Raw genomic sequence first — 27,585 nt, 5'->3', positions numbered from 1 at the left:
TGAAGTCGGAACAAAATGTTTCAAATTGACCTAAAACAATTCCCCTCCCTCCGCGCCCTGAAATTTCACATTGTGGGAAATGTCCGCGTTTTTTGGTTTCGTTCCATTTAGGAACAGAAAAGGAAAAAAAAAAAGACCTACAGAATGGAAAATCTGGTTCCTGACCATCTCGCTTCAATAGTTGGATTTTTCCCATCCATAACGCATACGACACAGAGTGTAAAACCCCAAGCAGCACGGAGGGGCCCCAATTTCAGTCCATTTTATGCCCACAAGGCATAAACAGGGGTCTCAGTCTTTCACCAAGCAGAGCAGTGAGCTGCTTCCAGGGTCTTGGATCTCCAGCCAGAATAGCTTTCGACTCTGGTGCCTGTTTCTCTGCGGCCTGAGTGGGGCTCTTTATCCCGCTCTCTCTCTCACCCCTGGGGGACTCAGTTACTCCTAGCATTCATTCCCTGTTAATCATCTGCTATTCGTGTTGGCTTTGCTGAGCCAGCTGCACACAGACAGCGTTTGCTTCAGAAGCACGTTTCAAGGAGCGGTTTGGGGAATGGGAACCAACCTGACAACTGGTTTGAAAATCTCCAGCTAGCCAACAAACTAGATTCACTGGACACCTCAGCATCATTAATGAATAACTGCTCCGCGCCCTGGTATGGTACCTTAGACCTCCGCATGGTTACAGCTGTTTCCTACACTCCTATGGCCAAATCCTGAGAGGTGGCGAGACCCATGGAGCACCTGTGTCCTGTCTCGTGGACATTACACCACAGGTGTAAGTTAGAGCAGCTCCTCAGCTGCTCCAATTAATGCCAGAGCCAAGTGGCATAGATCAGGAAGCCAGAAGTGGCTGCCTGACAGCCTCCATCATCTCCCTCTGTTCGAGACGGCTGATTGGAGAAGCTCCTATTGCTTTTGGGGTGGAAGGTGAGGAGGTCTGTGATGGTCCTTAGTTCCTGGGGGAGTTGACTCCACAGTCTGGGACCAGCCCCTGACAAAGTTCTGTCTCCTGCACAGATGATGGTGGAAAGTTCGACTGTACCAGAGGAGCAGAGAGCTCCACACCAGTCCCACTCCTGGCGCTGCAGGGCTATTTTAGATACCCTGGGCAGAGGCCATTGACTACTCTGAAAATAAGGACCTTGTACCTGGATTCAGTGATCTGTGGGAAGCGGAGGGCAGGTCCGACGTGCTCGCGGGAGCCCACGTTGCTAAGGAGATATGCTGTAATGTTCTGTATTAGTTGAAGTTCCCTAAACCCTGAAGGCTTCATGCCCAGGTGTGTCGTATTGCTATAATCCAGAGGACAGGCGAGGAAGGCCTGAAAAACTGAGGCCAGGTCACCCTCCACCAGGATAGGATGGAATTCCCTAGCAAACTGGACATGCTGTTTCTGAGCAGCCAGTCATCTTGGTCTCTCGGCTTCTTTATGCAAAGAAACTAGGTTCCAGCACTGGCCATAGCTTGCCTGGTACTTTCCCCAAGAGTAGGGGTGTTAACACCAGGCTCCTGGGCCTATTTCTACTTGGATCACTCCAGCTGGCCTCCTTAAATTTCCCTGTAGCTTCAGCAGGATACAGCATCATCTTCACTTCCTGTCCTGACGTGGTGTGCAATGCTGATGTTAACCAGCAGCTGTGTCCAGTCCCGACGCTGGCTACGTTTGAGTGTGTGAGGGGGAGTGAAACGTGATCTGAACCCCCCCTATCTAACCCTATACAATGCGGCTCTCCTAATGCTTAGAGATCCTTGGGCAAAAGAGGCTAAGGAAGTGCAAAACGTTTATTATCCCTATGGCCCCCTTTCCTTGGCCCAGGTTAACAGAATAAATGGGCGTGCTTAATTCTAACTTCAGTTTTCCAAGGCATTGCATCCAACCTGTTCTTTAGAGTGTGAGCCCTGATAGAAAGAGCAGCATTACCCTTTCCTCCTTTGTAAAGTGCTCTGCCTTCCTCAGCTGAAAGGTGCTATATATAGATAGAACATTACTATTCTATTCCATACCAAAAAGATGCGTATGTTAAGGTTACGTGGTTACAGACTGCTGCATAACCTTAACTCTTCCCTCTGGGTATGGGTTACAGTACACTCTTTAATTACAGGATCACACACTGGTTTCCCGCAGCACCTGCCTCATTCAGGGCACAAGCTGCCTGGCATGAAGTAAACAAGACAGCTGTTCACTGTGTGGTCCCTGCCTCATTCACCAGACAAGGAATGGGGCAGAGGTTTTGCAGAGAAAATGGCATGTGATCACATCATTAAACACTATACCATAATGCACGTGTTCAAGGGGCAGAGTTAAGGTTGCCTGGATAACCTTACTTTTGACATTTCCTGGCTTTTGGGTGCTTGACCATGCAGATGTAATGTTCTTTTAACCTTTTTGGGGTCTAGAATCTCCGAGGCTTTTAAAGAAAAGGGAGACTATTAAACAGAAGAATTCTCCCATGTAGCTAGTCACCTGGAGAACGCTCTGGCTTTGCCTGATACGTGCATTAGCGACTGATCGCTCGGCTCTCTGAGCACCCACTTTTGAACACTGAGGGAGTCAGAAACTGGCCTCTTTCTCTCTGTCCCAACTTAGAGTCCCGATGAAGAGGGCCGCTGCTCCTCCGTCTTGGCCTGGGGCCCTAAAATAATGGGCTCATGCTCCTCCATCTTCACCTCTAGCAGAAGCAACTGCCCCTCCCCCACTCCCCCATCTTGACCTGCAGCCCCAAGACCGCGGGTCTTTGCCCCTTTATCTAGGCTTGCAGCCCAGGCGTAGCAGGTCATCCTCAGCATTAGCCTGCTGCATTCAGGCTGCCAGCCCTTCCCTTTGCCCTGCAGCACGGGGACACCATCACATGGACTTTCCCAGGCGTTTAATATTAACAATAACCAAGGAGGCCGTTGACCAGGACAGCACTGGCCCCTCTCCCTGCCCAGGACAAACGGCCCCACTCCAAGCTCAACTTCAGGCTGGCCCAGAGTCCCGTCCCCCCACACGCGCCCCAGTCTCTTGCTGCTTCCACCAGGGCCCCTCAAGCCACGCGTCCCAGCCGTGACTCCACTCAGCCATCTCCACATGCCCACGGCTGGGCGCTGGACTCTCCCCGCTCTAACGGTCTGCTGGTGAAGCTTTCACCCGAAAGGCCCATGTGGCCATGGGATCGGACAGCCTGGGAGAAGGAGAGAAGCGGCGTGTGGCTCTGAGGGGCCAGCAGCAGCGACGGGAGCCTTCCATCCGCTTCCCCCGTGGGTCGCCTTCAGCCCTTCTCCAACGTAGTGATACAGAACGGCTGGGGTTAGCCCGCCGCTCCTCCTTGGGAGGGTTTAATGCTTCCACCAGCAGAAGCACCCTTGCGGGAAGGTCTCTGCCTGGCCTGGCTGGGTGGTCCTTGCTGCCTTTCTGTGGCTTGCGGTTTCAAATAGAGAGAAAGAATTTTAAAGAAAGCAAGAGTGCCCCCAGCCCCTAACCCCTCCCGGAGCAGCAGCTGGCACCAGAGAGGGGCCATCCCAGCCTGCGCCCTTCCAGTTTTAATTCAGGACCCAAGAAGAAGCAAGAAGCAGCTGGTGATGGGGGAGAAAGACACTCCCAGGTGAAGCGATGGGTCCAGAAAGCTTCCTCTGCCCCATCTCTGGGGTTCGGCTGGTCACGGCACGGACAGCCGTCGAGAAGAGTGATGAGACAGTGTCTGCTTGAATAATTAATCCTTTAGAAGCCGCTCTTTGCCAATGGATTCATTTTCCTTAAATCAAACACGGTTGCTTATTGTTTTGCGGCGGCTGTCGGCTTTGCCGTAGAAGGAGATGATTGGATCAAGGGGCTGGCACACATTCTGAGAGCCCCCCGGTCTCCGCGCAGACCCCGCTGGATGAGCAGGGACAATGCAACATGACTTGTGCGCGCCTGGGCTCTCAGGCTGGCTCCCCCCTCTCGCAAACGGACCTGGGGACAAAAAGAGAGAGACACTAGGCTGACTCCCAGGGAGAGAGACCGCCGGCCAGCCGAACGGCTCCTCCAGAGCCTTTCCCTGCCTCTCTGGCTCCTGCTATCCCTCCCCACTCACATCTCGCACTCTCTGGGCTGCTTTCTCCACCCTGCATGGCCCAGAGCAGTGCTTTGCGGCCCATCCATTGGAGATGGGCCCGCTATGTCGTTAAGGGGGGTGGCACGGTTTTGGGGGTTCAGGAGGGGACTGGGAGTCTAGGTCAGCTCCTGGGTCCTCCTCCTGGCTCTGACTCTGCTTCACTTGAGTGATTTTGAGCAAGCCACGGAGGCCGAACTGTGGGTGGCCCCGAGACCCTCCCTACGTCCCTGAATAGACTCGGCCAGGTCTTCAGAAGTGCTGAGGGCCAGCGGCTGTCACTGCCAGCCCGGCAGGAGATGTCGTCTCCATACCTGTGCACAGCGCAGGTGCCGGCTTGCACAGTGCAGCTCTCTGACCTGCCAGTCGGCTCACAGATCAGGCAGTACCGGGACATGCCTTTTAGATCCAGCCCTCCTGGTTTGAACCCCATGGAGAGCCGGGCCAGGGGCAGCCGGGATCGAGATGGAAACGGTAGACTCTATTACACAGGTCCCAGCTTGTCATGCGACCTCCTGATCCAAGCAGCGGCCGCTTGAGGGGAGATGGAGCGGGCCAGGTTGTGGGATCCGCTGTGAGCTGTAGCTCTGCCGGGAAGACGAAGATGGCTCTAGGCTAATTCTGGCCACCGAGCTGCCATCGGGTCCCGGGAGCTGGGGGAAGATCTCCCCGGCACACACCGTGCCGCAGTGCACTGCAAACAAGCAGGAATGCTTGAAGCACTGAATTACCTCATGTGTTAGGCCTCCGGCTCATACGTTTCGAAGCAGCTGGAGAGAGAGAAAATAAGGAGGAAGGGGTTAGTTTTCCTTCTCTGACATGTACCGTCAGTGGCGCTGAGTAGCTGGAAGGGCTGCACTCCTCGGCTCGGAACGATTGTGGGTAATTAGATGAAGGTGACAGGGCTGCTCCATGGGGAACAAAGGGTTAACTCTGGCTCAGTTTCCCCTCCCGCTGTGCAGCCCTATCGATTAGCTACCTGGGCCTGGGAGAGGGCGAAGGGGTGACCTTCACTTTGTAACTACCCTATGAAGCCGAGAGCGGCCACCACCACGGCCTACTGAGCACCACCGCATCAGCCAGCGTGACCACCGATGATGACGTTGCACCAGGCCTTGTGCAGTGAAATTGCCAGATCTGGCTGAATCCTGCAAACCCACGAACCTCAGGGACAGGCGGGCCGGCACCTCTGTCTCTTTTAGAGGCACCCGGCACATCACATGCTCATAGAAACACACTGGCAGGAGCTGGGGGTTGGTCCCTTAGCCAGGCTGTTCCTGCCCCCACCCAACCCGCATTACCTTACGCTGTTCACGCCCCCCCTCGGGGATGGTGCAGGCATAAACCTCACCAGGGTGCTTCCTTAGAACCAAGAGCCACTGTATCGTAGTCCTGTCTGTCTGTGGACATGTCAATTTCTACAGCATCCACCCTCCCCAGGAGTAACAAGCACTGTGCGGCAAACCCCAAGTGCTTGGGGAGATGCCCCATCCTCCTGCAGAAAACAGGGTACTTGGGAAGCATATGATAAGACCTCATGGCCCCAAGGCCCTGGCTTGTAAAAGACGCACACTATTTGCCTTGGGCAAAACAGTGAATTGCTATAACCCAGGCCTGAGTCACAGGGAATCATTATTAGCAGTTTCCCGCTCACGCGTTACAGCAGCCTCACACTCAAACTGCCTTTTCCTTACTCCACAGTCTGAGCGGGAATACTGGAAACTCAAACTGTGCTGCTTTGGGATTGGTCCAAAAAAAAAAATATCACGTGATATTGATTGGAGGAGAACCTAAGTGCATCTCGCACAAAGACTTCCAAGTGTGACTTTAAAAATCCCTTCCTGCGAGCATTGTGAGCCCATCAAACGTTTCAGCCCAGACTGCCACAGTGTCTGAGCACCCCACAACTCCCCTACATGGGAACTATTATCCCTGTTTAGCCAGATGGGGAGCAAGAGCCCGGCGAGATGCAGTGACTTGACCAAGGTCAGTCTGTGGCAAAGCGGGACTTGAACCCAGATCTCTGTCCAGCACCTTTACCGCACGACCGTCCTGCCTCACTCGCACGCCTGAGGGGAGTGACCACAAGATGTGCCACAAACACATCCCTGGGAAAACGGCCTGTATTATCCAGCCAGCTGCACAAGTAACAACCCCAGCAGCGGCAGCTGCCGGAAAACGTAGCAGCCTTTGCATCAGAGGAGCAAAGGGCCACTAGGTTTAATAGCCTGGCAAACGCTTGGAGCCATGGTACAAACATCAGCCAAGCAGAGATGTCCCGTTTCTGCGGAACCAGACCCGCTGCCAAGGGGGCTGGCACAAAAGCCGCAGAGGAAGGGGGAAGACTCCGCCTCTAATCCTGACCCCTCGGATCTGCTGGGGGATGAAGAGTCTCGCCCCAGCAACCGATTCGAATATGCCCGAGCAGGGATGGGGAGGCAGGGGCTTGCATCGGAAAGGGATTTTGAGCTGTAACTGGGGCTCTCTGAATCGGTGACGGTGCATCATGCCCCGAGAGACAGCCTGTCCCACCAAGGGGCCAGGTTAGGATCAGCCCTTGCTCAGGGAAGCAAAATCACACTGAGAGGGGCAGGAAGGAGGCAGGGCCGCAGCCCGGCTCTGCCTGTCCCAGCACAGCACACCTGTCTAACCAGGCGCTCCTGAGCCCCCGCTCGCAGCCAGAGGGATGTGCTCAGGTACAGCGCCCCGGCGCTCTGGCTGATCTCCGAACCATCCCAGAAACAGGAGGGGAGAGAATTGCCGGCACATCACCAGTTACTCTTCAAAGACTCAACACTCTTCCTTGGGACTCACCAGCTTTCCCACCCGCCGCCCCATCAGGCCCCCCTTTCACGATGCCTTTTGTTCCCGGCTTTCAGAGCAAGGGGGTTGGAGACAGAATCATTTCTCCGTCTGCCAGCTCAGGCCCTTCCTTGCTCAATGCACCGGGTGCGCAGAGTGAATGCACAATGGGCCCCTTGACAGCTCGGCCACGAGGAGTGCGAACATCCTCGGGGAGTGGGCAATAGCTCTAGGCAAATGGTTAATGGTTCAATGTACTCAGCACCTCAAAGCCTTGCTACGCTGCGGAGAGATTTCTTGAGCATGCTGGCGGGGGTTATACAAGGGAGCCCCATCCTTTTAGGAATTATACCGCACCCACAGGCAGTTTCGCTTAGTGATTAGAGCACGGGAATCAGAGTCATGCGTTTTATTCCTGCCATGGATTTGCTGTGCCCCGTCCCCCCGGGGAAAGTCACCTAAACTCTCCAGGCCCCGGTTTCCCCATCTGTCAAATAGGGCTAATGATGCTGGCCCACCTCCCTGGGTTTGGTGAGGGTGAATTCACTGATGTGCACAAGGGCAGAAGGTTATTAATTTGGGGATCTCCTGAGAAGATGCAGCTCCCAGGGGCTTCCCTGCGATGCTGCATGCTGACAGCGGTGTTTCAGATGCCATCGGCAGACCCTTGGGCAGCGTTTCCTGACTGGGGGATCTGGGCTGTCCAAGCCCCGCACAGCCCTTGCGCTCCCCACCCTTGAGGCTGGCGGCGGCCTGGCCAGGACTCGCACCGAATGCTGCTCTCGCACCCTCTGCCCCATCCCTGGCGTGCGGGGCTGAGCCAGCTGCCTCGGTGCAGCACCCGCTGTCTGCAGTTCGGCCTGCGGACACGTCCTGAGGGACAGAGACGGGAAATGGCTGCCAGCTGCAGGGTTAGCCCCAAACTCTCGAACCGAGCAAGAGCAGAAGAGGGGAAGCAAACAAGAAGCAGAGTCCGACCGGGCCCCAGGGTGGTGGTCATTTCTCCCCGTCCCCTCTGCCAAGCAAAAAGCCAGACGCATCCCATTGTAAAGAGCCACGCTGGAGATCCCGTTCCACCATAGCTGTCATTATAAACCTGAGGGAAGGCAGGGCCCGGGGTGCTATGCGCTGCATGGCCTGGATCTCCCCGGCAAAGGGCGCTTGTACTAACAGACCTTTAACCGTGGACATCGTGAATTCAGTGCTAGGAAGTGTTGGTCCCTTCCTGACCCACAGCGGAAATACAGCCCATGCAGTGGTGGGGCAAGCTTCCTGCCCGGACACCTGGCCAATATGCCATGACCCTGCCCTGAACTGACCCCTCTAGAGAGGCCCGTTCAGTCCCTGGCTTCTCTGCAGAGAGGTCTGCTAGTGGCCCCTTGTGAAGATGGTGTTTGTGTAGGAATGCTTGTCTGCTAGCCATTGGGCTGAGACCCACCGTTCATGTCATGGCCCCCACCCATTAGAGTCGTGGTTTTTTGCCACACAGACACTGGTCCATTAGGAACTGGCGTGAGACCCGCCAAGCTCATTTAACACCAAGCCACTGAGCAGTAACGAGGTTCAGTCCCTACCAACCTGGGCTTGTAGCTGGAAAGCATCGGACGGCCAATTGCCCAGTCCCCAAGCCATGGAGGAGGAGCTGGCCAGGATGAACACTGCTACCTGCCAGTGGCTTCCCTCTGGCCACCAGCCGCGTTCCTTAGACCCAGCTGTCCTGCTTTCAGGGCCCAGAAGAAAAGCTTCTGGTCAGGTTTATAACAGCAATAAGGACCCCCAGGATCAGCCGTTGGCAATCAGATAAAGACCAGCTCTTTGCTAACTGCCCATACCCAGCTAGTCCTTATCTGAGTCGCTGACTGCTGGTTCGGGCCTTGTTGCTCAAGCGAATCCGAGAGGTTTCCACGTTTGTGGAAGAAACAGTAGACGAATCACAGTCTGCAGTAGCCTCTCCGGCAGTCCCCCGTGCTACCATTGCGTGTTGACAGAGTCCAGACCGAGGAGAGGGAAAGGACAGGGACAGGGAGCAGATTTGTAACGGAGAAGGAATTTCAAAGCAGCGACCCCAATTACCAGGAGAAATCATCTGCCGAGCTGCATCCCCTGTCGCTGCATCATGCCTGCAGGTACTTCCCTGCCGACCGTTGGACAATGGGCCCCTAGGCCTGCTGGGGACAGTTACCCAACACGGGCAAAGAATGAACCCTGCCCTCCTGGCTTTGGTTGCTCTGAGTCAATGACTAGGACAGAGGCTGGGAAAGGATTGCGAGCCAGGCTAACAGCAGAAAATGCTCTGTGTTCGCCAACCCCACCCAGCTCTCGCCTACTGATCTCACTCTGGAGGAAACCCCCGGGTGTGGGGATCCTGCGCCCGTCCCACCCACTCGGCAGGCGTGATGCTACGAGCCAGTGGGATGCCACTCCCTGCACCGTGAAACCCAGCACCGATTGGTTGTCACTCACAGTTAGCGGATCAGCAGCAAAAGCAGCCACACTGTTCCTCATCTCATTCTCATTGCCCCGCAGAGGGATGAGCGAGATGTTACCCAACCTGGAGTCCTGCTGCGTCCGCGACGCCCGCACCTTGGAGGATTCGGAGGGCCACACGTTCCCGCCGTTCTGGGGAGGGAGAGCAGACACATGGCGAGTGAGCAGGGAAGCGGCCAGCGCTGGAACAAGCCTGGGATCTCAGCGTGCCAGTGAACGGGGCCTCACTGAGTGCTCTCTAATTCAGACGCAGAGCGGCGCCAGCGGCCCTCAATGCTGTCCGGCCAATGCGTCTCAACTCAGTCCGGAGAGCAACCAGAGCCCACTGCAATGCTGCACCAGCTGGACTAAGAGCCACCAAAGTATTTCACATACGGCTCTGGAGAGAGATCAGAGACTGCAGTACTGAGCAGGGCCGGGAGCTAGTGGCCAAAGGCTTTACAGCCCTTTCAAGGGGATCTTTGAGCCAGCTGGTCAGCAGATTAATGACCGATGCTGCCCCTCTCCGACACACCTGCTCAGCTACCTACCTGCCATACTTATCTGGCCCCCATCACTATCGTTACTGTGTTTATTCTCTCCCAACCCTCTGTCCCCATTGTACAGATGGGGGAACAGAGCCCTGGAAAGGCTGTGAGTTGCCCAGGGTCACCCAGGATCTTGGTGGTGGGGTAGGAATCGAACCCTGCTCTTCCACACCTCAAGCTAGTCTTCTAGCCATCAGACCATCCTTCCTCTTGGGCTGGCTGGGGGAGATGGCGACCTGGCTGTGTGGGCTGTGAAATGTGACTGTCTTGTCAGGCCGGCAGACCCCCACGCCAGGCCCCCCATGTGGCAGGGGGTGTATCCGAGCCATGCGGAAAGGCCCCTCTCTGCCCCCATCCCCTCTCCCCCCGCCCTGAAGGATGGCAACGCATGCTGAGGGGCCGCCCGCTGCTCAGGTGGTACCTGTACGTGGAGGAAGGTTGCGAACCACTCACGCAGCTCCATCTGGGTATCGCAGCACAGGTACCTGGGGAGGAGATCAAAGGGGCGGTCAGGGTGGGCGAGTCCGGCCGGAGGTGACGTGAGCAGCGAGACGAGCCCCCTCCCCGGCCTGCCTCCGTCCAGTGTAGGGAATGCAAGCCACCTGCGGCAGAAATCCCACAGCAGATGTGAAACACGACCGGCCCTACAGGCCGGCTCGCTTGCTCACAATCAGAACGGCCTCAGTGGCTGTTATTCCAGGCCACAGCCGGATGGCTCCTGCCCAGCACAGGACACAGGGGCTGCTGGCTGCCCTGGGTCCAGCCGTGGCACTTGCGACCAGTGGGGTTGGATCTGCTTGTGTAGCCAGAGGCAGGGCCGTCTCTAGAGAGAGCCGTGACCCTGCAGTGCTCCCTGCTTATGTATCAGTGGCATGTTCCCCCGGGAGGCTGCACTCAGGTTTCCTTTCAAGCATGGGTTTGTTTGCAGCTGGGAGAGATTGATTCCGGCTCATGAATCTGATTTGTTTGAATCTGACGGATCAAATTGGTTTGAGTCACGAATCTGATTTGGCCTTTGTGCCAGGTTGAAAACCAGGATCTTTAGATATTCAAAATCAGGCCCCAACGTTACTGGGCTTTCAGCATCTCTCAGGATGGGGTCCTGGCTGCCAGGCTGTGGGCGTACATGGGTATCACCGTGATTAAGAAATACAGCTGTGTGTCGAGTGATCTATTCCTGACATCATCATTCGTGATCAGAGAACATCTGGAGCGTCGGATGATGAAAGCTGCTTCTGAGCTCTAGATAATTAGACAGAGACAGCAGCTAGGCTGGCAGAGCCAGAGGGAGGGAATCTAGGTCAGGGGTTCTCAAACTGGGGGTTGGGACCCCTCGGGGGGTCACGAGGTTATTACATTGGAGGGTTGCGAGCTGTCAGCCTGCACCCCAAACCTCACTTTGCCTCCAGCATTTATAATGGTGTTAAATACACAAAAAGTGTTTTTAATTTATAAGGGGGGGGGGGTCGCACTCAGAGGCTTGCTGTGTGAAAGGGGTCACCGGCACAAAAGTTTGAGAACCACTGGTCTAGAGGGACAGATGGTTGAAGAAATGGACAGTGGCTCCTTTAAATAAAATGCTGGGGAAGGGGGTGAGAGAGAGCCCCCTCCTCTCTCTGGGATGGACTCAGCATTGCTGGTCTGTATGTCATAGACCCCTATCCATAGAGATTCTCATTTAGCTCAAGTGACGGGGGCCCACAGATGGGGGTTTTAAGTAGCTACAGTCTGGCACGGCAATGAATTTGTTTCAATAATAACTGTACAAGGCCATGCAGACAGATCCTGGCCAGGGACATTTCTGTGCAGAAACGACTCCTCCTCCCCAAGTCTCCTGCGGCGGGGAAGTCCCGGAACCCCTTTGGTGCGCGAGCATGGTTCTGTTTCTGAATGGAGCTCCACCTCGCTCCCTGTCTGCCTGAACGCCAGCGGATCGGGGTCTGGGCCTGGCTAAGCTTAACAAACCGCTCTCCTCCAGCCAAACCCCCCGGGCCCCGGCCCGCCACTGCTCCTTACCACTGTTGCTTTTCATGCTTCTCATTTTCATAGAACACCGTGAATCCCCAGCTGCCAGGGAGAGAAGAGAACAGAACGCTGAATTCCAAGCTTTCCTCTCCCAAACGGCTCCCCACCCGTTAGGTTAGTAAGTTTTCCAACAGAGCACACCTGGTATCCCAGCAACCACAAGCCTCTCTGCATTACGGTGGCAAACTGTTGTGATTTGTCACCACTGCCAGGCACTTTCCTCCATGATCTTTGCTTTTGGAGAGGCCAGGTGGCACTTGAGTCTATTGCTGGCATCCTCCGGCAATGAGAGGAACTCTCTGCAAAGGTCGGAAAGCTGTCACGTGCCATAAAACCATCCTCTCTCATGGTTTTGTGGTGCATTTGAACCCAGTGGATCCCCAAGTTTGCCTGCTGATTGAATGCAGCCACATCTGGGGTGGGGGATATTTAACAGCACAGTGCAACGTTACACAGCAGGGTAGCCCGGTAAAACAAAAGACATTAGCCCTGATTCTTCCCAGTTTTACGCCAGTGTCCAACCCACAAGTTGCCCCCAGGCACAGCCAGTGAGACAGCGATGTCCAAATCAACATCACGACCTACTGGGCATGAGTGGTGCTCTGGCAAAGATGCCAGCTCTATGGCCCTCCACGTGGCACCGGCCACCCACGGGAGCAGGAGGCAGGACTGTCTCTAGAGAGAGCCATGACCCTGCAGTGCTCCCTGCTTATGTATCAGTGGCATGTATCCCTGGGAGGCTGCACTCAGGTTTCCTTTCAGGTGTGGGTTTGTTTGCAGCAGGGAGAAACTGATTCTGGCTCATGAATCTGATCTGTTTGAATCTGACAGATCGGATCGGATTGAGTAACGAATCTGATTTGGCCTTTGTGCCAGCTTGAAAACCAGGATCTTTAGGCATTAACAATACTGGGCTCTCAGCATCTCTCAGGATCGGGCCCATTTTTAATAAGGCAGGTCCAATCCAAACCCCACCCCCACAAGGCAAGAGCCTAGCCGTGCCAGAATCTAAACAATGGGGCTAGCTGGATGTGAACCACAGCCCTGGCCCCTCCAGTCTCCAGCCCACTCCCTGCCTCCTCTTACCCGACCGAATTGCTCCCAAATCAGACCCAGTCTTGGGGCTGAGCCCCCCGCAGCAGGCCTGCCTGACCTGTGACGTCTAACCCCCAGTGTGATGTGCTGAATAAAGCACTCTGGAACAGCACAGTGACACATTGCCATGCTGTGCTCGGGGCATTCCCCTCCTGGTGCTTTGCGTTCCCCGGCCCTGGCAGACAGCCCCAGCGTGGTCTATTTCACAGCTCCTGTGCTTTCCCTTTCCCCCCTATGGAATAAAAATCTGGAAGAACGTCTGCACCTGCAGACCTCCTGCAGACCTGCCAGACAGGTCAGTACTTGGAAGGGAGTCTGACAGTGCTGATGTTACAGGACATGGCCCTTTCCTCAGTACTGAACCCAAGGGGCAATGCTTCACCAAGAAGCCTGTTTGAGGGCACCCCCAGCTGCTTTGCACAAGAGCAGGGGTGCCTTAGCCAGATTCCAGCCTGGAGTGTAACGCTGCTCTCTCCAACTTGTCACCGCGCCACCGCCCGGCAAGCCTACCCGACTCCTAAACTTTAAGGGCAGAAGGAACCATCATGATCATCCAGTCTGACCGCCTGCACTTTGCAGGCCACCGAACCTCGCCCACCCCCTCCTGGAATAGACGCCGAACCTCTGGCTGAGTCACTGACAACCTCAAATCATGGTTTAAAGCCTTCGAGTTCCAGAGACTCCACCATTTACACTAGTTTAACCCTGCAAGTGACTCGTGCCCCAGGCTGCTGAGGAAGGCGAAACCCCACCAGGCTCTCTGCCAGTCTGATGGGGCCAGGGGGAATTCCTTCCTGACCCCAACTATGGCGATCAGTTAGCATGTGGGCAAGACCCACCAGCCAGACCCCAGACGCCTGGGGAAAGAATTCTCTGTAGTAACTCAGAGGCCGTCCCATCTCCGACACTCTGCCTGAGTAGGCTGACTGGATCTGTCTCCAAACCGCACCGAGGAAACATCTGTGCCTGCTCGTGCTTCATGCCCTCCTGGCACCAAGTGCCAGGCTCTGCTGCTGCCCGTGGAGGGCGAGAAACCCAGGTGGGGGAGCCTGTTCCCCACTCTGGTTCCACAGCCCAGCGGGGCTATCGGCTGGCAGCTCTGCCGAGCTATCAGCATGTGCGTACACCTGGCCTGGATCATGAACTCCCCGATACCTGCTCCTCTTGCAGTGAGAGGAAGACCCTGGCGCACGTCTACATCGGGGGAGTCAGGCTGCAGCTGCTCCAGAACCTCTTACTGAGGCTCCGGCTGCACTTTTCCCCCACTTTCTGATCCAGGCACACCCTACCCCTGGCCTCCTTGTCAACCTCCTCCTGGCACTGGCCAAGATGGCTGTCGTCCATCCCAGCAGGAGGAAGCTGGACGTGGGAGTGGGGGGGTTCCTCTGCGACCAGGGGTTCCTATTTATGGTGCCGTCTCTGACCATGCCCCAGGGCAGAGTGCCTCTGGACAGTGCCCACTGACTCCTTTGCGGAGCGGAGGGCGCTGTCGGGGGTTCTCGGCTTGGTTTCCCCCTTTTGGATCTCAGATTTTAAACTTTAACCTTCACTCCTGCCCCTGTTTTTTCATTTGTGGTTCCCAGTATTTACTTGTGGCTGGCAGTCAGTGACTCCTTCCCCTTGCCTGAGGGGGCGAGTTTTGAGCTTTGGGCGAGCAAAGGCCCACATCTCCCAGCAACCCCACGCTCAGCCCTCTCCACTCAGAGCGGGGCACAGGGACCGTTAGGCTGGCATGGAATCAGGGCAGAAGGCGTTGAAGGGGCAGGCCAGCACTCTTCCTCCCTAGAAGTGCTAATCCCTTGGCAGGCTGGGGCTCTGGGGATGCCAGGGGAGGGATGGAGAGGAGCCCTGTGTGCCCCAGACACAGCCTGAGGCTCGGGAGGAAGAGGACTGTGGCTCGCTAGGCTGCTCTGACATCTGGTGGCAAGAAGCCAGAGAACAGGAGAAGCCCCAGCGATTGGGACGGTGTGCGGCTCCTTTGCTGACACCTGCAGCACTGACAAAGCACCCAGGCTTTGTTGCCGGCTTTCATCCGCCCGCAGGAACAGCAGAGAGCAGCAAACCGCAGAGCTTAACGCACAACAGCAAGACAGCTGAGTCTTGTGCAGCCCGGGGCAAAGGCGCCTCCACGGGGTTTTACGCACCTCTGCTGGCCACCTCCCGGCGCACAGCTCTGCTCCATGGGCAAGGTGCAGCAGCTAACACCGGGTTCACAGCAGGGAAACCACAGCACTGTTGTGCAGGCAGCTGATGGCTCCTCACGCTGCAGCTTGGCTTTAGCATGACAGTGATGTGGGTCAGTAGAGACCGAGTGGACTGCGTTGGGGGCTGGGACTCAGCTCTCCCGGTTCTGCCACAGCACAGCCTTGGGCAATTCCATGTTCCGTCTTTGTGCCTCAGTTTCCCCTTCTGTGAAATGGGGGCAGTGCTATTGGCCTAGGATGACCGTCACCTCCATAAAAGTCAGCAGCTGCTTATCAGGAACTGCCATGGACCCTGGATCCTCACCGGGGCTCCTAGGCACGACTGCAGTACAGTAATAAATAACTGGAATGGATCCTGATGGAAGATCCGATAGCGGCACTCCATTCCAACTGTTTATTACTGTACTGAGGTCGTGCCGAGAGGCCCCATGCAGGATCCTCATTGCGCCAAGTACAGTGCGCAGAGCATGAATGAAGGAAGCCTTGCAATCTCACACTCAGCTGTACCGTCACCCCTATTTCACAAATGGGGAAACTGAGGCAAAGAGTGGAGAAGTGACTCCCCTGAGGTCCCCCAGCTCTTTGCTGGCAGATCCGGGAGTTGAATCCAGAGCTCCCAGCTCCCCATCCCTCTGCTCTATCTACTAGACCTTGTTCATTGCATTGCCATGGTGGCCCCATGGCTTCCTGCTGGCAGGGCTGACTGAGCCCAGGACCCACGAGAAGTGCCGCTGTTCAGACTCCAATCCATTGCTCACCAGGACGGAGGGCGCAATTTCTTCTTAATTCCCAGGTAAACTTTCAGATTCTTGACTGGCCACTCTTTCTCCGGTCTGTGGCTCTGGGGAGACAGAAGGACAAGAGGGAGTCAGAGAGAGAAACAACCCAACATCGACAGTGAACCCACTGCCACGGTGCAGACGCATACAATCTGGATCAGCCTTCCAGTTCTGATTGCTGGGGACAGTCCATTCTGATGACTTCAGCTCCAGTGAGCAGAACTCTGAATGATGCCAAAGCAACACACAAAAACAGGAAGGGTTTTCTTCCCTCAACAACAGAAATACCCTTCTGGGACAGACAGACATGAATATAACGCCTTCTTAGAGACCAGCCTGCAATAGAGCACCAAGGGCAAGCAGATGGTGCAGTGCTGTTCTCCTGACTCACCCAGCAACCAGACCAGGTGGGTCCTATCAGTTCCAGCCTCAGGGTTTCAAAGGATTAAGTAAAGAGGAGGAGGAGGGGGTGACATAGAAGGTCTTGCTCGGAAAAGAACAGGAGGCAGCTCCTTATGTTTTGTGGTCTGAAGTGTAAAGCTGAATGCCAGGAAGGAATGGGAGCGTGCGGTGTGTGTCTTGAGCGAAGAGTAGGGTTGGAGCTCTGCCACTCAAAGACCTTGCTGAGGCAAATCTTGTCCTCAGATGTGCATGTGCAAACCCCACTGCTGGTTGGGGGGGAGGCCTGACCCGCATTAGGGTCTTGTTCACACTGCCCCCCCAAGCCATCGTATGTGCACTCCTGCTCTGCCGGGGCCCCCTGGAGCTGGGATTGGGGCTGGTATCCCAGTGCAGTTAGGAGCTGGGATCCCACGAGCACAGACACAGACCTGTATTTAATGCTGCGGCTGTGTGCATACAAACAGAACGGGCCCAGCTGCACACAACCTGTCTGTGACATCCCAACAACCCCTACAGACCGAGACGGCCAACAGCCAGCGAGGCCGTGGCGGCAGATGGAGCCGTACTCCACAAAGATCCCGCTTCCACGTGAACATCTCTAAGGACGCAGGCTGAAGGACAGCTGGGCGGAGGATGCAGGTTAGAGCCGCACAATGCGGGTTTTCCAGGCGGCGTCAGGGCCCCTTTGAGAGGAAGGAGCAGGGGTGAGAGGCATGGGTGGAACAGAGAGACATGACCCTGGCTGCTGGAGAACGGCCCCAGCCACACCCCAAAATCCAAACGCAATTCACAAACTCAGCCTCCCTCTGCCAGCCGGCCCCACTCGCCTGCTCCTCGCTCCATGCTAATGGAGTTACTGCCTTCACCACCAGGCCAGCCCTCCTGTACATCTGGCCCTGGTTCATTCCACAAACACCCACCAACAAGCCTGGATCGAGACCTAGACATCCTGGCCTGGAATGGCTCAAACCGAAATTCCAGACCTGCCTATGCAGAAGGCGGGGCCGCGTTCTAGGTGTGGAATTGTATGTTACAGGCGTGTTACCTACGAAAGAGCCACTTTCATGTCAGCTCATGCCGCGAACCACAGGAGTTCAGCGATACAACGTATGCTACCTGTGTGGCATGCATATACACCCGACGTCTGCTTTGTTCCACCTCGCACTCCGGGGAAGGTTGGGTTCGGATCTGAATTTTGTCACTGGCCCCCTCCTTCTAACGGCCCAAACCAAACTCCCAGACCTGATCTTTGGGCTCTCAAACCATCCAGCACTTGGCAGCTTGGGCCCATGGTTCCTATTTACTAGGGCTGGTTCTGAGTTACGCTGGGGCACAATTCAGTCTCCAGGCTGCTCCTGCTTAGGCCCCATATGAATATGGCTGATTATATTCATATGTACAAGACTCAAAGGGAGCAGTTTACACAGTCAAGTCTCAGGCACGTTGCACACACAGAAAAGGCGAATTGTAATTACAAAACCATCGATCTCACACTGAGCCACTTACAAAAGCGCCCCTGGGTCATGGTGTGGAGTTGGCAATGCTGATTACACGCAGGAAAGATCAGCATTGAACCATCAGGCAGCAGTGCCTGCGAGCGTCCAATCAAGGGAGAGGAATTGCTTGGGCTGATGTGTGTGTGTGTAAGTAGGAGTGATGGGACAGAACCGTCCTCTGAATGCCAGAACCCCCCCGCTCATTGGTAAGGTCTGCTCGACTGCAGAATAGCTCCCCCAAGGGAAGAGGGGGGGAAGCCCCATCAAACACGACATTGACACGGGACTGGACAAAGCCCCGCAGGACACATTGGGGGGGAACATTCCTGCGCTAGACGGGAGATGCACTGAATGACCTACTAGTAGACTTGTTTCACCCATCATTTCTATGGTTCTACAGTTATCCATGGTCCCTCGGGGCCTCCCGCCCCGGGACAGGCAAGCGGCGAAAAACTGTCTAACTCCCATTCATCATCCTTTCACGCCCTCCTGCCTGGGAACGTCTGCTACCACAGAAGGGCTCTGCAGCCCGACGAACTCCTCAGAGGGACTATTAGACCTCCCTCGTTAACCTAGGGACAATGCCTTTTCCCTGATGGCCAAATGAGCGCTGGGGGTGGATTACTAAAGCGTTTTTTACTAAAGAATTACTAAATTACTAAAGAATTCTTGAGGGGGACAGGCACTTTAATATTTCAACCACCCCTGCACGTATGAGGGGTCCAAAATTGTGCCCACAGTGGCAGCAGCTTCACTGGAGGTTGTACCCCCTAGATCACCGGCTGGTGACAATCTGGTCAAAGCCTCCTCTTTCAGTATTCCCCATCAACCCTCACCCAGGAAGAAAGGAAGGATGGTGCAGTGTTAGGGCCCTGACCTGGGACTTGGGAGACAGGGTTCAATACACAAACTTCCTGTGTGACCTTGGGCAAGTCATTTAGCCTCCGTGCCTCAGTTTCCCCCCTGTACAAGGAGGGTAACAGCCCTGCCCTGCCTCCCAGGGGTGTTGCGAGGTGCTCAGATACTGTGGTAACAGAGATACAGGGGACTTTCGGCAAACTTGGGAAAGGGCCATTGGTAACAGGGTCAGGCCAAAGCCTGCCCCAGGGTAGATGCCTGGACCAGCATCAGAGCCCTGACTTTGCCTCTGATCCTTGGAAGCTTAGGCATGATTTCATTTTGGCAATAAGACACCCTGCTTTCACAGGTGCTGTTGCTTCTGGGATTTTCACGGAGCCCACTGTCTTTGCCCGTTCCCTCAGGTTGCTGGTGTAACTTCCCTCGCCATGGCAACACACGCCTGACCTCTCTCATTACAGCCGCTAGTTACAGTGCATGTCAGGTGTCTTTGGGAACACAGCTCTCAGGGTGGAGGGATGTGCACGGGTGTGGGTGTGTCCACACACAGCAGTCAAGACATTTCCATCGCTTACAAGAGACCACTGAACTCAGTGTGGGCTGGATCAGCCCCTAAAAAACCACTGTGGTATTCCACAGGAAGATCTATTGTTTTGTATCATTGTTACACAATACTGCTGTATTTTTTCCCATGATTTCCCTTGGTGATAGTGTGAATCCATTTTTTTCGGATAAGGAAAACCATGTGCTCATGTGTCCCACGCAAACACACCCTTGAATGTGTTTAGCTGCTGGATTTGGGTTTGACCCAGGGCAACCTTGTAAGGCAAGAGAGCAAATCAAAGCTCACAGATCATCCCGCTCAGCTGTAACACAACACACTTCTCTACTCACGTTTTCCATGGCAGGCATCCGCTGCTTCAAGGTCTGTTTAATAAAGGATCGGGGTTAAACCAGACACAGAGGATCACCCACAGACTGGGGAGAGGTGTGTGTGTTTTGGAGGGGGGCAAGTGCCACCCTCTGGGTAACCCCCTATTCTACCCCAGCTCTGCCACAAAACAGGAGGCTTGTAAAGCCAATGGGGATCTGCATCTCACTTCCCAGGGAGCAGGGCCCGGAAGCTGCAAGGATCTGTGCAGTGGGGCACAGGGACTTGGGCACTTGGCCACAAAGGGTGTGATCTCTGCTGCGATAAATGGGACTTGAGAATGAGAAGTAAATAAGGCTCCAATGTGTTATAATGAATCTGACAACACTGGCCCTTTCCGCTTGAGCCAAAGGAGACTCCCCATTAGCTGCTAGCTGTAGAGGACCCATGACACACAGTGAAGCAGCTCCGATTCCATCCAGCAGAGGGAAGTGGTGCACACACAGACTAGGCAAAAAGAAAAGGAGTACTTGTGGCACCTTAGAGACTAACCAATTTATTTGAGCATGAGCTTTCGTGAGCTACAGCTCACTTCATCGGATGCATACCGTGGAAACTGCAGCAGACTTTATATATACACAGAGAATATGAAACAATACCTCCTCCCACCCCACTGTCCTGCTGGTAATAGCTTATCTAAAGTAATCATCAGGTTAGGCCATTTCCAGCACAAATCCAGGTTTTCTCACCCTCCACCCCCCCACACAAATTCACTCTCCTGCTGGTGATAGCCCATCCAAAGTGACAACTCTTTCACAATGTGCATGATAATCAAATTGGGCCATTTCCTGCACAAATCCAGGTTCTCTCACTCCCTCACCCCCCTCCAAAAACCCACCCCCATACACCCCCATACACACACATGCTCAAATAAATTGGTTAGTTTGTGTGTGTATGGGGGTGGGTTTTTGGAGGGCGGTGAGGGAGTTAGAAAACCTGGATTTGTGCAGGAAATGGCCCAATTTGATTATCATGCACATTGTGTAAAGAGTTGTCACTTTGGATGGGCTATCACCAGCAGGAGAGTGAATTTGTGTGGGGGGGTGGAGGGTGAGAAAACCTGGATTTGTGCTGGAAATGGCCTAACCTGATGATCACTTTAGATAAGCTATTACCAGCAGGACAGTGGGGTGGGAGGAGGTATTGTTTCATATTCTCTGTGTATATATAAAGTCTGCTGCAGTTTCCATGGTATGCATCCGATGAAGTGAGCTGTAGCTCACGAAAGCTCATGCTCAAATAAATTGGTTAGTCTCTAAGGTGCCACAAGTACTCCTTTTCTTTTTGCGAATACAGACTAACACAGCTGTTACTCTGAAACAGACTAGGCAGTTTGCTGCATAGGAACATAGGACTGGTAAGGACCTCCTGGGTCACTGAGTCCTGTCCCGGCTATCACAGGCAACTCTGTCATAAATTTAACAAGCTCCATCTTAAAACCAGCTGGGTTGTTGGCCCCACTGCTCCTGCTGGGCGGCTGTTCCAAAACCTCCCTCCTCGGATGGTCAGAAACTGTCTTCTCACTTCCAGACTACATTTACTCAAGCCCAGTTCATCCCCATTTGTTCCTGTGCCAACATTATCCTTTAATTTCAAAAGCTCTTCTCCCTCCCGGTGTATTTATAGAGCAATCCAATCCCCGCTCAGCCTGCACTTAGGCTAAATCAGGCAAGCCCTTCCAGTCGCCTCCCCTAAGACAGGCCCTCCACCCCGTGATCATCCTCACAGCTCTTCTCTGCACCTGTTTCCCTTTAAATTCCTCTCTCTTGACCATGGGTGACGAGAACTGCAGGTGGGATTCCAGATGAGGTCTCACCATTGTCTTGCACACAGGCATTGATACATCCCTGTCACTTCTGGAAATACCTCGCCTGCGAACACTGGAAACGAAACCAGCTGAAATGCCTGCAGTCAAGTGCCACTGATCACAGCGTTGCCCCGAGGAAGAGCCCCCCCACCCCCCCAGCGAGATCTTACAGCTACTGGTAAGGAGAGGCAAAGAGTCAATGCCAGAGGGGAAGTGGAGCCAAAAAACAGGATGCTCGCTCAGGTCGGCTTCAGTCAGCAGGGGTGCTGCAGGCCAGGAGGCGTGGGAAAGGATGGTGTGCTGGGACGGGAGGTGGGAGAGGATTGTGGCAGCCCAGGGAGCTCACCCGCACTTCCTTGTAGAGCCTCAGGCAGCTGTGGTTCAGGATGAAGTATCGGTCGTGGAAGCCCGTGCTCAGCCCCAGCCCCAGAAGGTTCCTCTCCTCCCGGAACTTCATCATGCCGTGCTTGCTGTCGCCCACCCTGCTGGCTGGGGAGAGCAAAAGGGGGGAGGGCACAGAGCTGTTAGAGCCGGAGCGTGAGGGGTTAAACACACGGCTGCAGAGGGACACGGGCTGCAGCCCATGCAGCACCAGCCGAAGGGTAATTCCCATCCCGCCTCTAGCTGGCAGACAACGCACAGGGCCATAGGGCGAGACGAGGGATCCCAGAACCAGCCCCACTGGTCCCGTAATTGGCAAATGACGGTTTCCACTGGGAGCGGTGGCCTCAAGGAAAGGCAGGGACACACCCACACACACACACACACTCTCTCTGGGGCTCTGCAGGCCTCCCTTTGAGGGTTTCTAACCCTGCTCCCTTGTGTCCCAGGCTCTCTGCAAAGGAGTCTCCTCTTTCTTTGAGGACCATCTGGGTGCAGGATTCTACTCCCGCAATTCCAGGGCTCCATGTCTGGAGGATATCGAGGGCTACCCTGATGAACACTGCACCAGCCAGCTCTCTCGCGCTCTCTTTTGGACAATGAAGACAAGGGAGTGCAAGAACCCTGAGCGGCCCGGATCCTTTCTACACTGAGGTTCATCTCCGACATACCCCTGCAGTCACCTACCTAGATAGATGAGCATATTCTCCATGGACAGCTGCTTCTTCACCACCAGGAAGCTGTCCGTCCCCAGGTCGTGCAAGATAGGCAGGACTTTCTCAGAGTAGTGCAAGGGCCGCTCTGCACGGGGGAGGAGGAACAGATGTATTAATGCCCCCATCCGGCTTACCCCTCCCCTGCGACCCTGCTGACGGTGACCAAAGCTGCGTGTTTTAACTCAACTCTTTCCCAGCCTACTAACCGCCGCTTGGGGGAGGATTATCATTTTACATGTAGATAGCCTCTTCAAGTGCTTTACAAACTATACCCAAGCATCTCTTCCCCCACAACCAGAATGCAGCCACCTCTGGGGTGGAATGTGGGCGGCTGTTCGACAGCCTATAGCAACACTACCCAGCTGCTTAGGAGAGGAAGTGAACGATATCACTAAGGCCTCACGCATCTTCTCTGGCAAAGAGCGCCCGGGGGCTTTTAATGACCGCAGAGCTCAGTCCCTCAGCTTTATGGCTCATCATCAGTATAGCACCCCCTAGAACAACGCTGGGTAACTGCTTCAATACAGATTCAGAGGAAACGCATCCGTACCACATCAGGCAGCGCTGAATTGTTTGTTACAGGTCTCCCATACACGCACTGCTTAGCTTGTGCGATCTGACAGAATCACGTATCAGCCACAGAAAAAAATATAGCCAGCGGACCAGAAAATACTAAGGAGTAGGTCACACCATTATACTACTGATGGGAAATCAATAGTAAGCATAGTGCAGGGTGAATTAACTAGCCTGATCAATTAACAAACAGCTTTTTGAACAGGACAGTCAGCATTCATTCCTAATGAGTTCTCCTGTTCTGTTGTGGAGAGCCCAGCTTTCTGACAGAGCTGCTTGGCACTGTGCTGCCACTTGGAGAGGGGACGGGGAAGGCAGATGAGGAGAAAAGAGATACTTGCAGACCATAGCCAGTGCAGCTTCTGGGTGCTGTTGCCATCAGAGGGGAACAGGTTTAATGATACTCCCGTTTTTGTCAGGAGCTTGGAGATCAACGGATGAAAGGCCACGGATAAGAGCTGGGTGTCAGCAAAGGTCTGTCTTTGCCGCAGAGCTCACTCGGGATGGGCACCTGGGTCAGCCTTGCCCGGGAGTGAGAAGCCCCTCTGCAAAGCCTCACCCATGTTATTCTGTCTTCCCTGGTGTGTCTCCAGGGGGAATGATCCCAGCTTCTTCGTGCCGCAGATGCTGAGCCACACTATGGTTCTCTCCCAGGGAACTGTGGGAGGACTTGTCTGTCCTGGGCACATAGGGGGAATTGTGGGAAGGCGTTGGAGGACTATCAGCACTGCAGTGATTTAGCCTGTGTCCTCTGTAAAGTGGGTAGGTTACCAGCCCAAGTGAAAGACTCAGCTGGGTTTTAACCTATACCCCAAGGTGCACCCACTAGCCTGGGCTGAAAGCACCACTAAGCTCAGGTGAGATGGCTGTGTGTGTAGACAGGAGGGGGTCAGGGTCAAACCCCGAGTTAGTGCCCAACTTGGCTCTAGTGAAGACGTGCCCAAAGAAGGCTAGATGATCATAATGATCCCTTCTGGCCTTCAAATCTGTACAAGCTAGTTCCCCATCATGGCCCCGATCCTGTCCCTGCTGAACTCACTGATTGTGTTGCCAGTGACTTCACTGGAAGCAAGACTGAGCCTTTAAAGGAGAAAAAACAGCGTATGTCAGCACCGGCCACAGTGTGAGGTGAGCTCTCCCCATGCGCCGTGGGGAGGCAAAGGGGAGGTGTTACTGCAGACGGATCGGACTTTAATGACACATGGCCCAGTCAAATGGGTGCAGGTGGTTTCCCCTTCCTGAAGGCAGCTCAGCCATCTGGAGGTTGGGAAACGCTGCTGTTGATCGTTTGCCGGCTGCTGGCAATGAGCTCGTGTAAGGCCTTTACTGCCACTGGGATTTTCACAGCATGGCCGGGCAAAATCCAGAGCAGTCCTGAGTAGCTGCAGAGCACCCACCCATTCCACTGACTTCCCAGGTGCTCAGCTCTTTGCAGGATTCAGCCAACTACTTAGTATTAACGTGGGGCTTTTCATCCATGGATCTCAAAGCACTTTCCAAAGGTGAGTCGCTATAACCCTCCCTGTTTAAAGGAAACCGAGGGCATAGCGAGGGAAAGGCCTAACTTCAAAGTGGCTAGTGATTTTGGGTGCCACAAAGCTGGGGAGTCCAGCTGGACATCTAGGGCCAGATAGTCAAAGGTATCGAGGGGCTTCAAAATGTCAAGAGGCACCTTTAAAGATCTGGCCCCCAGCACCTGGTTTTCAGAAAGGCCGAGCACACAGAGCCCGACTGAAGTCCCTGTGGGCGCTCAGCACCTCTGCAAATTCAAGCCCCAAATGTGAGGATGGGCACCTAGAAACCAACCCATCTAAACTCAGTGGCTGCTCTGGAAATCACAGAAATGGAGGGCGGGAAGAGACCTCAAGGTCATTTAGTCCAGCCGCCTGCACTGAGGCAGGACCAAGTCAACCTAAACCGGCCCTGACAGGCGTTTGTCCAGCCTGTTCTTAAAACCCACCGGTGATGGGGATTCCACAACCTCCCTTAAAAGTTCCACAACCTCCCTACTATAGAGCTTAATGCCCCTGAGAGTGAGAAAGGTTTTCCTACTATCTGACCTAAATCTCCCTGGCTGTGGCTCAAGCCCATTGCTTCTGTATTACCTTCAGAGGGCATGGAGAACAACTGATCCCTGTTCTCTTTAGAACAGTCCTTCATGTATTTGAAGACTTGTCAGGTCCCCCCTCGGTCTTCTTTTCTCAATGCTAAACACGCCCACGTTTTTAACCTTTCCTCACAGCTCAGGTTTTCTCAACCTTTGATCATTTTTGTTGCTCTCCTCTGGGCTCTTTCCAATTTGTCCATATCCATCCTAAAGTGCGGCCCTCAGAACTGGACACCGTTCTCCAGCTGAGGCCTCACCAGTGCCGAGTCGAGCAGGACATTGACCTTCCACGTCTTATGTACAACACCCCTGTTAATACACCCTGGAATGACGTTACCCTTTTTCACCACTGCATCACATGGTTGACTCACGTTCAATTTGTGATCTACTCTGATCCCCAGGTCCTTCTCAGCAGTACGACCGCCTGGCCAAGTTATTCCCCGCTTTGTAGTGATGCATTTGATTTTTCCTTCCTAAACTAAGTGCTTTGCGCTTGCCTTTATGTTCGATCTAAGTGACCTGCGAGGTCACAAGGTCAGAGCCAAGACTCTCCCGACGCCCTGCTCTAGTCTGCTCGCCGGGGCCGTGACAGGCTGTCCATCCAGCTCTCGGACCCACTGCCCCACCTGCTCTACACCTGGCTGGTTACCATTCTGGGAATAAGCCTCTCTCCCGCCCAGACACCGACCTGCTTCCTCCCTCTCATTCACTTCGAAGCAGCTCCAGTACTCCTTCTCCTTCATAACAATTTTCCTCCGGTCCAAGATCTCGAAGGTCAGCTCTTCCGCCGTCATGGTGGCTGGGATCTGAGGCGAGGAAGAAAGAAGCCTCTCTCATGTCTGCGTCATGGCAGGTGATGTCTCCAGATCCCCCCGCCCCTCAGTGCAGGCCCGAGCATCCAGTGGGGTACCAGCCCTTCTGACCAGGAGCCACGGACCTTTGAGTTCATTCTCTGGCTAGCGGACAGCCCTCAGAAGTGGTTTGCCAGGGCTGCGCCTTCTGTCAGGGCAGTCAGAGGAAGGCTCTAGCTCTGCTGTTGAAGAGACCAGATTGGAAATCCTATCTGTACTTCCCCACACTGGCATGTGCCCAGCTTCCCTAGCAGGTTCCTCTGGCTTAGACTCCCCTCATCCCCCGTGCCAAGAGTCACGTGCGCCCGGGGGTAGAGGTGGAAGCCCCACGCACCCGCCTGCCAGGGCAAGCCCAGCGCTGGGGCTCAGAGGGCAGTCAGGATGCAATCGGCTGCCCCATCTCGTGCTGGCTGTCTGGAGCGATGGCGAGCGGCACTGTGAAGCCCCAGCCCTTTGGATCAGAGTGAAGGGAGCATCGTGTGCTACCACCCGGCTTCCCCTTCCTCGGGGTGCACAGCCAGGGCCTCTTCCCTTCCCACCGCCCCTGCCCTTGCCTCACCTTGATGTGCTGCTCTGCTTCTGTCTTCTTCTCCTCCAGATACACCGTGCAGATGAAGTCCCCGGCTTGCTGGAAGGAAACAAGAAAGGGGCTTTTACCAGCAGGTTCCCGTTTACTGCGGGGCACTGACACTGGTGAGTGTGAATCCCCTCCCAGCCTGGCCTGCCACACCCCAGAGTTAATCTGGGTGCAGAGATCCCCCTCAATGCCCTATCTTATTCACTGAATAACCCGCCAGCACAGGGTGGCTGGCCCTTTAAGGGGAGAAGGGTCCCAAGCCCTACCTGTGACACACTTAACTCCACAGGTGGGCAAAAGGAAGGTCACGTGATCGGCGGGTCATGTGATTTAATCAGGCCACTGCTCAGCAGGCAGCTGACCCCGTTTCCCACCAAGCAATTCAGCACAACAATGAGTTTCACCGTGGTCCCACCAGAATAGACGGCGCCTGCCTGAGCACCCCCCGCTGGTCAGCAGCAGCAGCGACCGGCGCCGTGAGAAGCCACCAGCAGGAAAAAGGAGCGTTTCCAGCTGGCTTTGTGGCGGCACAGCGGTGGTCTATCCGGGGATGCTGAGGACAGACCCAGGGGCTGCTGAATGGGAGGGGGAAATAGCTGAAAACATTTCTTCCAAAGGGCAACAGGGAGTGGAGTATGCTAGCTGGGACCTAACAAGCTGCCCCCTTCTACCGCCTAGGATTCTGGGGGCGATAGAAAAAGGGGATTTGCTCTTGGGAACGTGAACGGGCAGCCGCAGCGCACACAGCGCCCTGAAACCGGCTGTGTCCGAACGGGAAGCAGCCTCCACAGTCAGACCATGAAAGCGGAGAGCGACCCTCCCGGGTTAGCTGCTGGAGGAGACTAACTGTGTCTGCCTGGCCCCTTTGGAGTTCCTGAGATCTTAGTTTCCCAG

At 54.8% G+C, this 27,585-nt stretch overlaps 1 protein-coding gene across 2 annotated transcripts in view; it reads right to left on the bottom strand.

Annotated features, from left to right (window-relative positions):
* Positions 1-1,764: 1,764 nt before the first annotated feature.
* The window catches only part of ARAP1 (ArfGAP with RhoGAP domain, ankyrin repeat and PH domain 1), a 178,010-nt gene continuing 152,189 nt past the window's right edge, over positions 1,765-27,585 (bottom strand). Inside the window, exons 25-35 of one of the 2 annotated variants that reach the window (XM_077831726.1) lie at positions 26,674-26,742; positions 25,952-26,069; positions 22,555-22,668; positions 21,833-21,975; positions 19,643-19,675; positions 15,972-16,054; positions 11,906-11,956; positions 10,311-10,374; positions 9,339-9,494; positions 4,805-4,843; positions 1,765-3,934 (exon numbers count right to left, since the gene is read on the bottom strand). In XM_077831726.1, the coding sequence (XP_077687852.1) occupies positions 4,826-4,843; positions 9,339-9,494; positions 10,311-10,374; positions 11,906-11,956; positions 15,972-16,054; positions 19,643-19,675; positions 21,833-21,975; positions 22,555-22,668; positions 25,952-26,069; positions 26,674-26,742 (849 nt within the window). In that variant the 3' untranslated portion in view covers positions 1,765-3,934; positions 4,805-4,825. The remainder of the gene's footprint in view (positions 3,935-4,804; positions 4,844-9,338; positions 9,495-10,310; positions 10,375-11,905; positions 11,957-15,971; positions 16,055-19,642; positions 19,676-21,832; positions 21,976-22,554; positions 22,669-25,951; positions 26,070-26,673; positions 26,743-27,585) is intronic. The other variant, XM_077831760.1, reaches the window with a different exon arrangement.

Source organism: Eretmochelys imbricata, chromosome 1, assembly GCF_965152235.1.
Source record: "Eretmochelys imbricata isolate rEreImb1 chromosome 1, rEreImb1.hap1, whole genome shotgun sequence".
NCBI classification, from domain to species: domain Eukaryota; kingdom Metazoa; phylum Chordata; order Testudines; family Cheloniidae; genus Eretmochelys; species Eretmochelys imbricata.
Note: the sequence above shows the minus strand (reverse complement) of the source record. Positions and strands in the feature narration are given on the sequence as shown.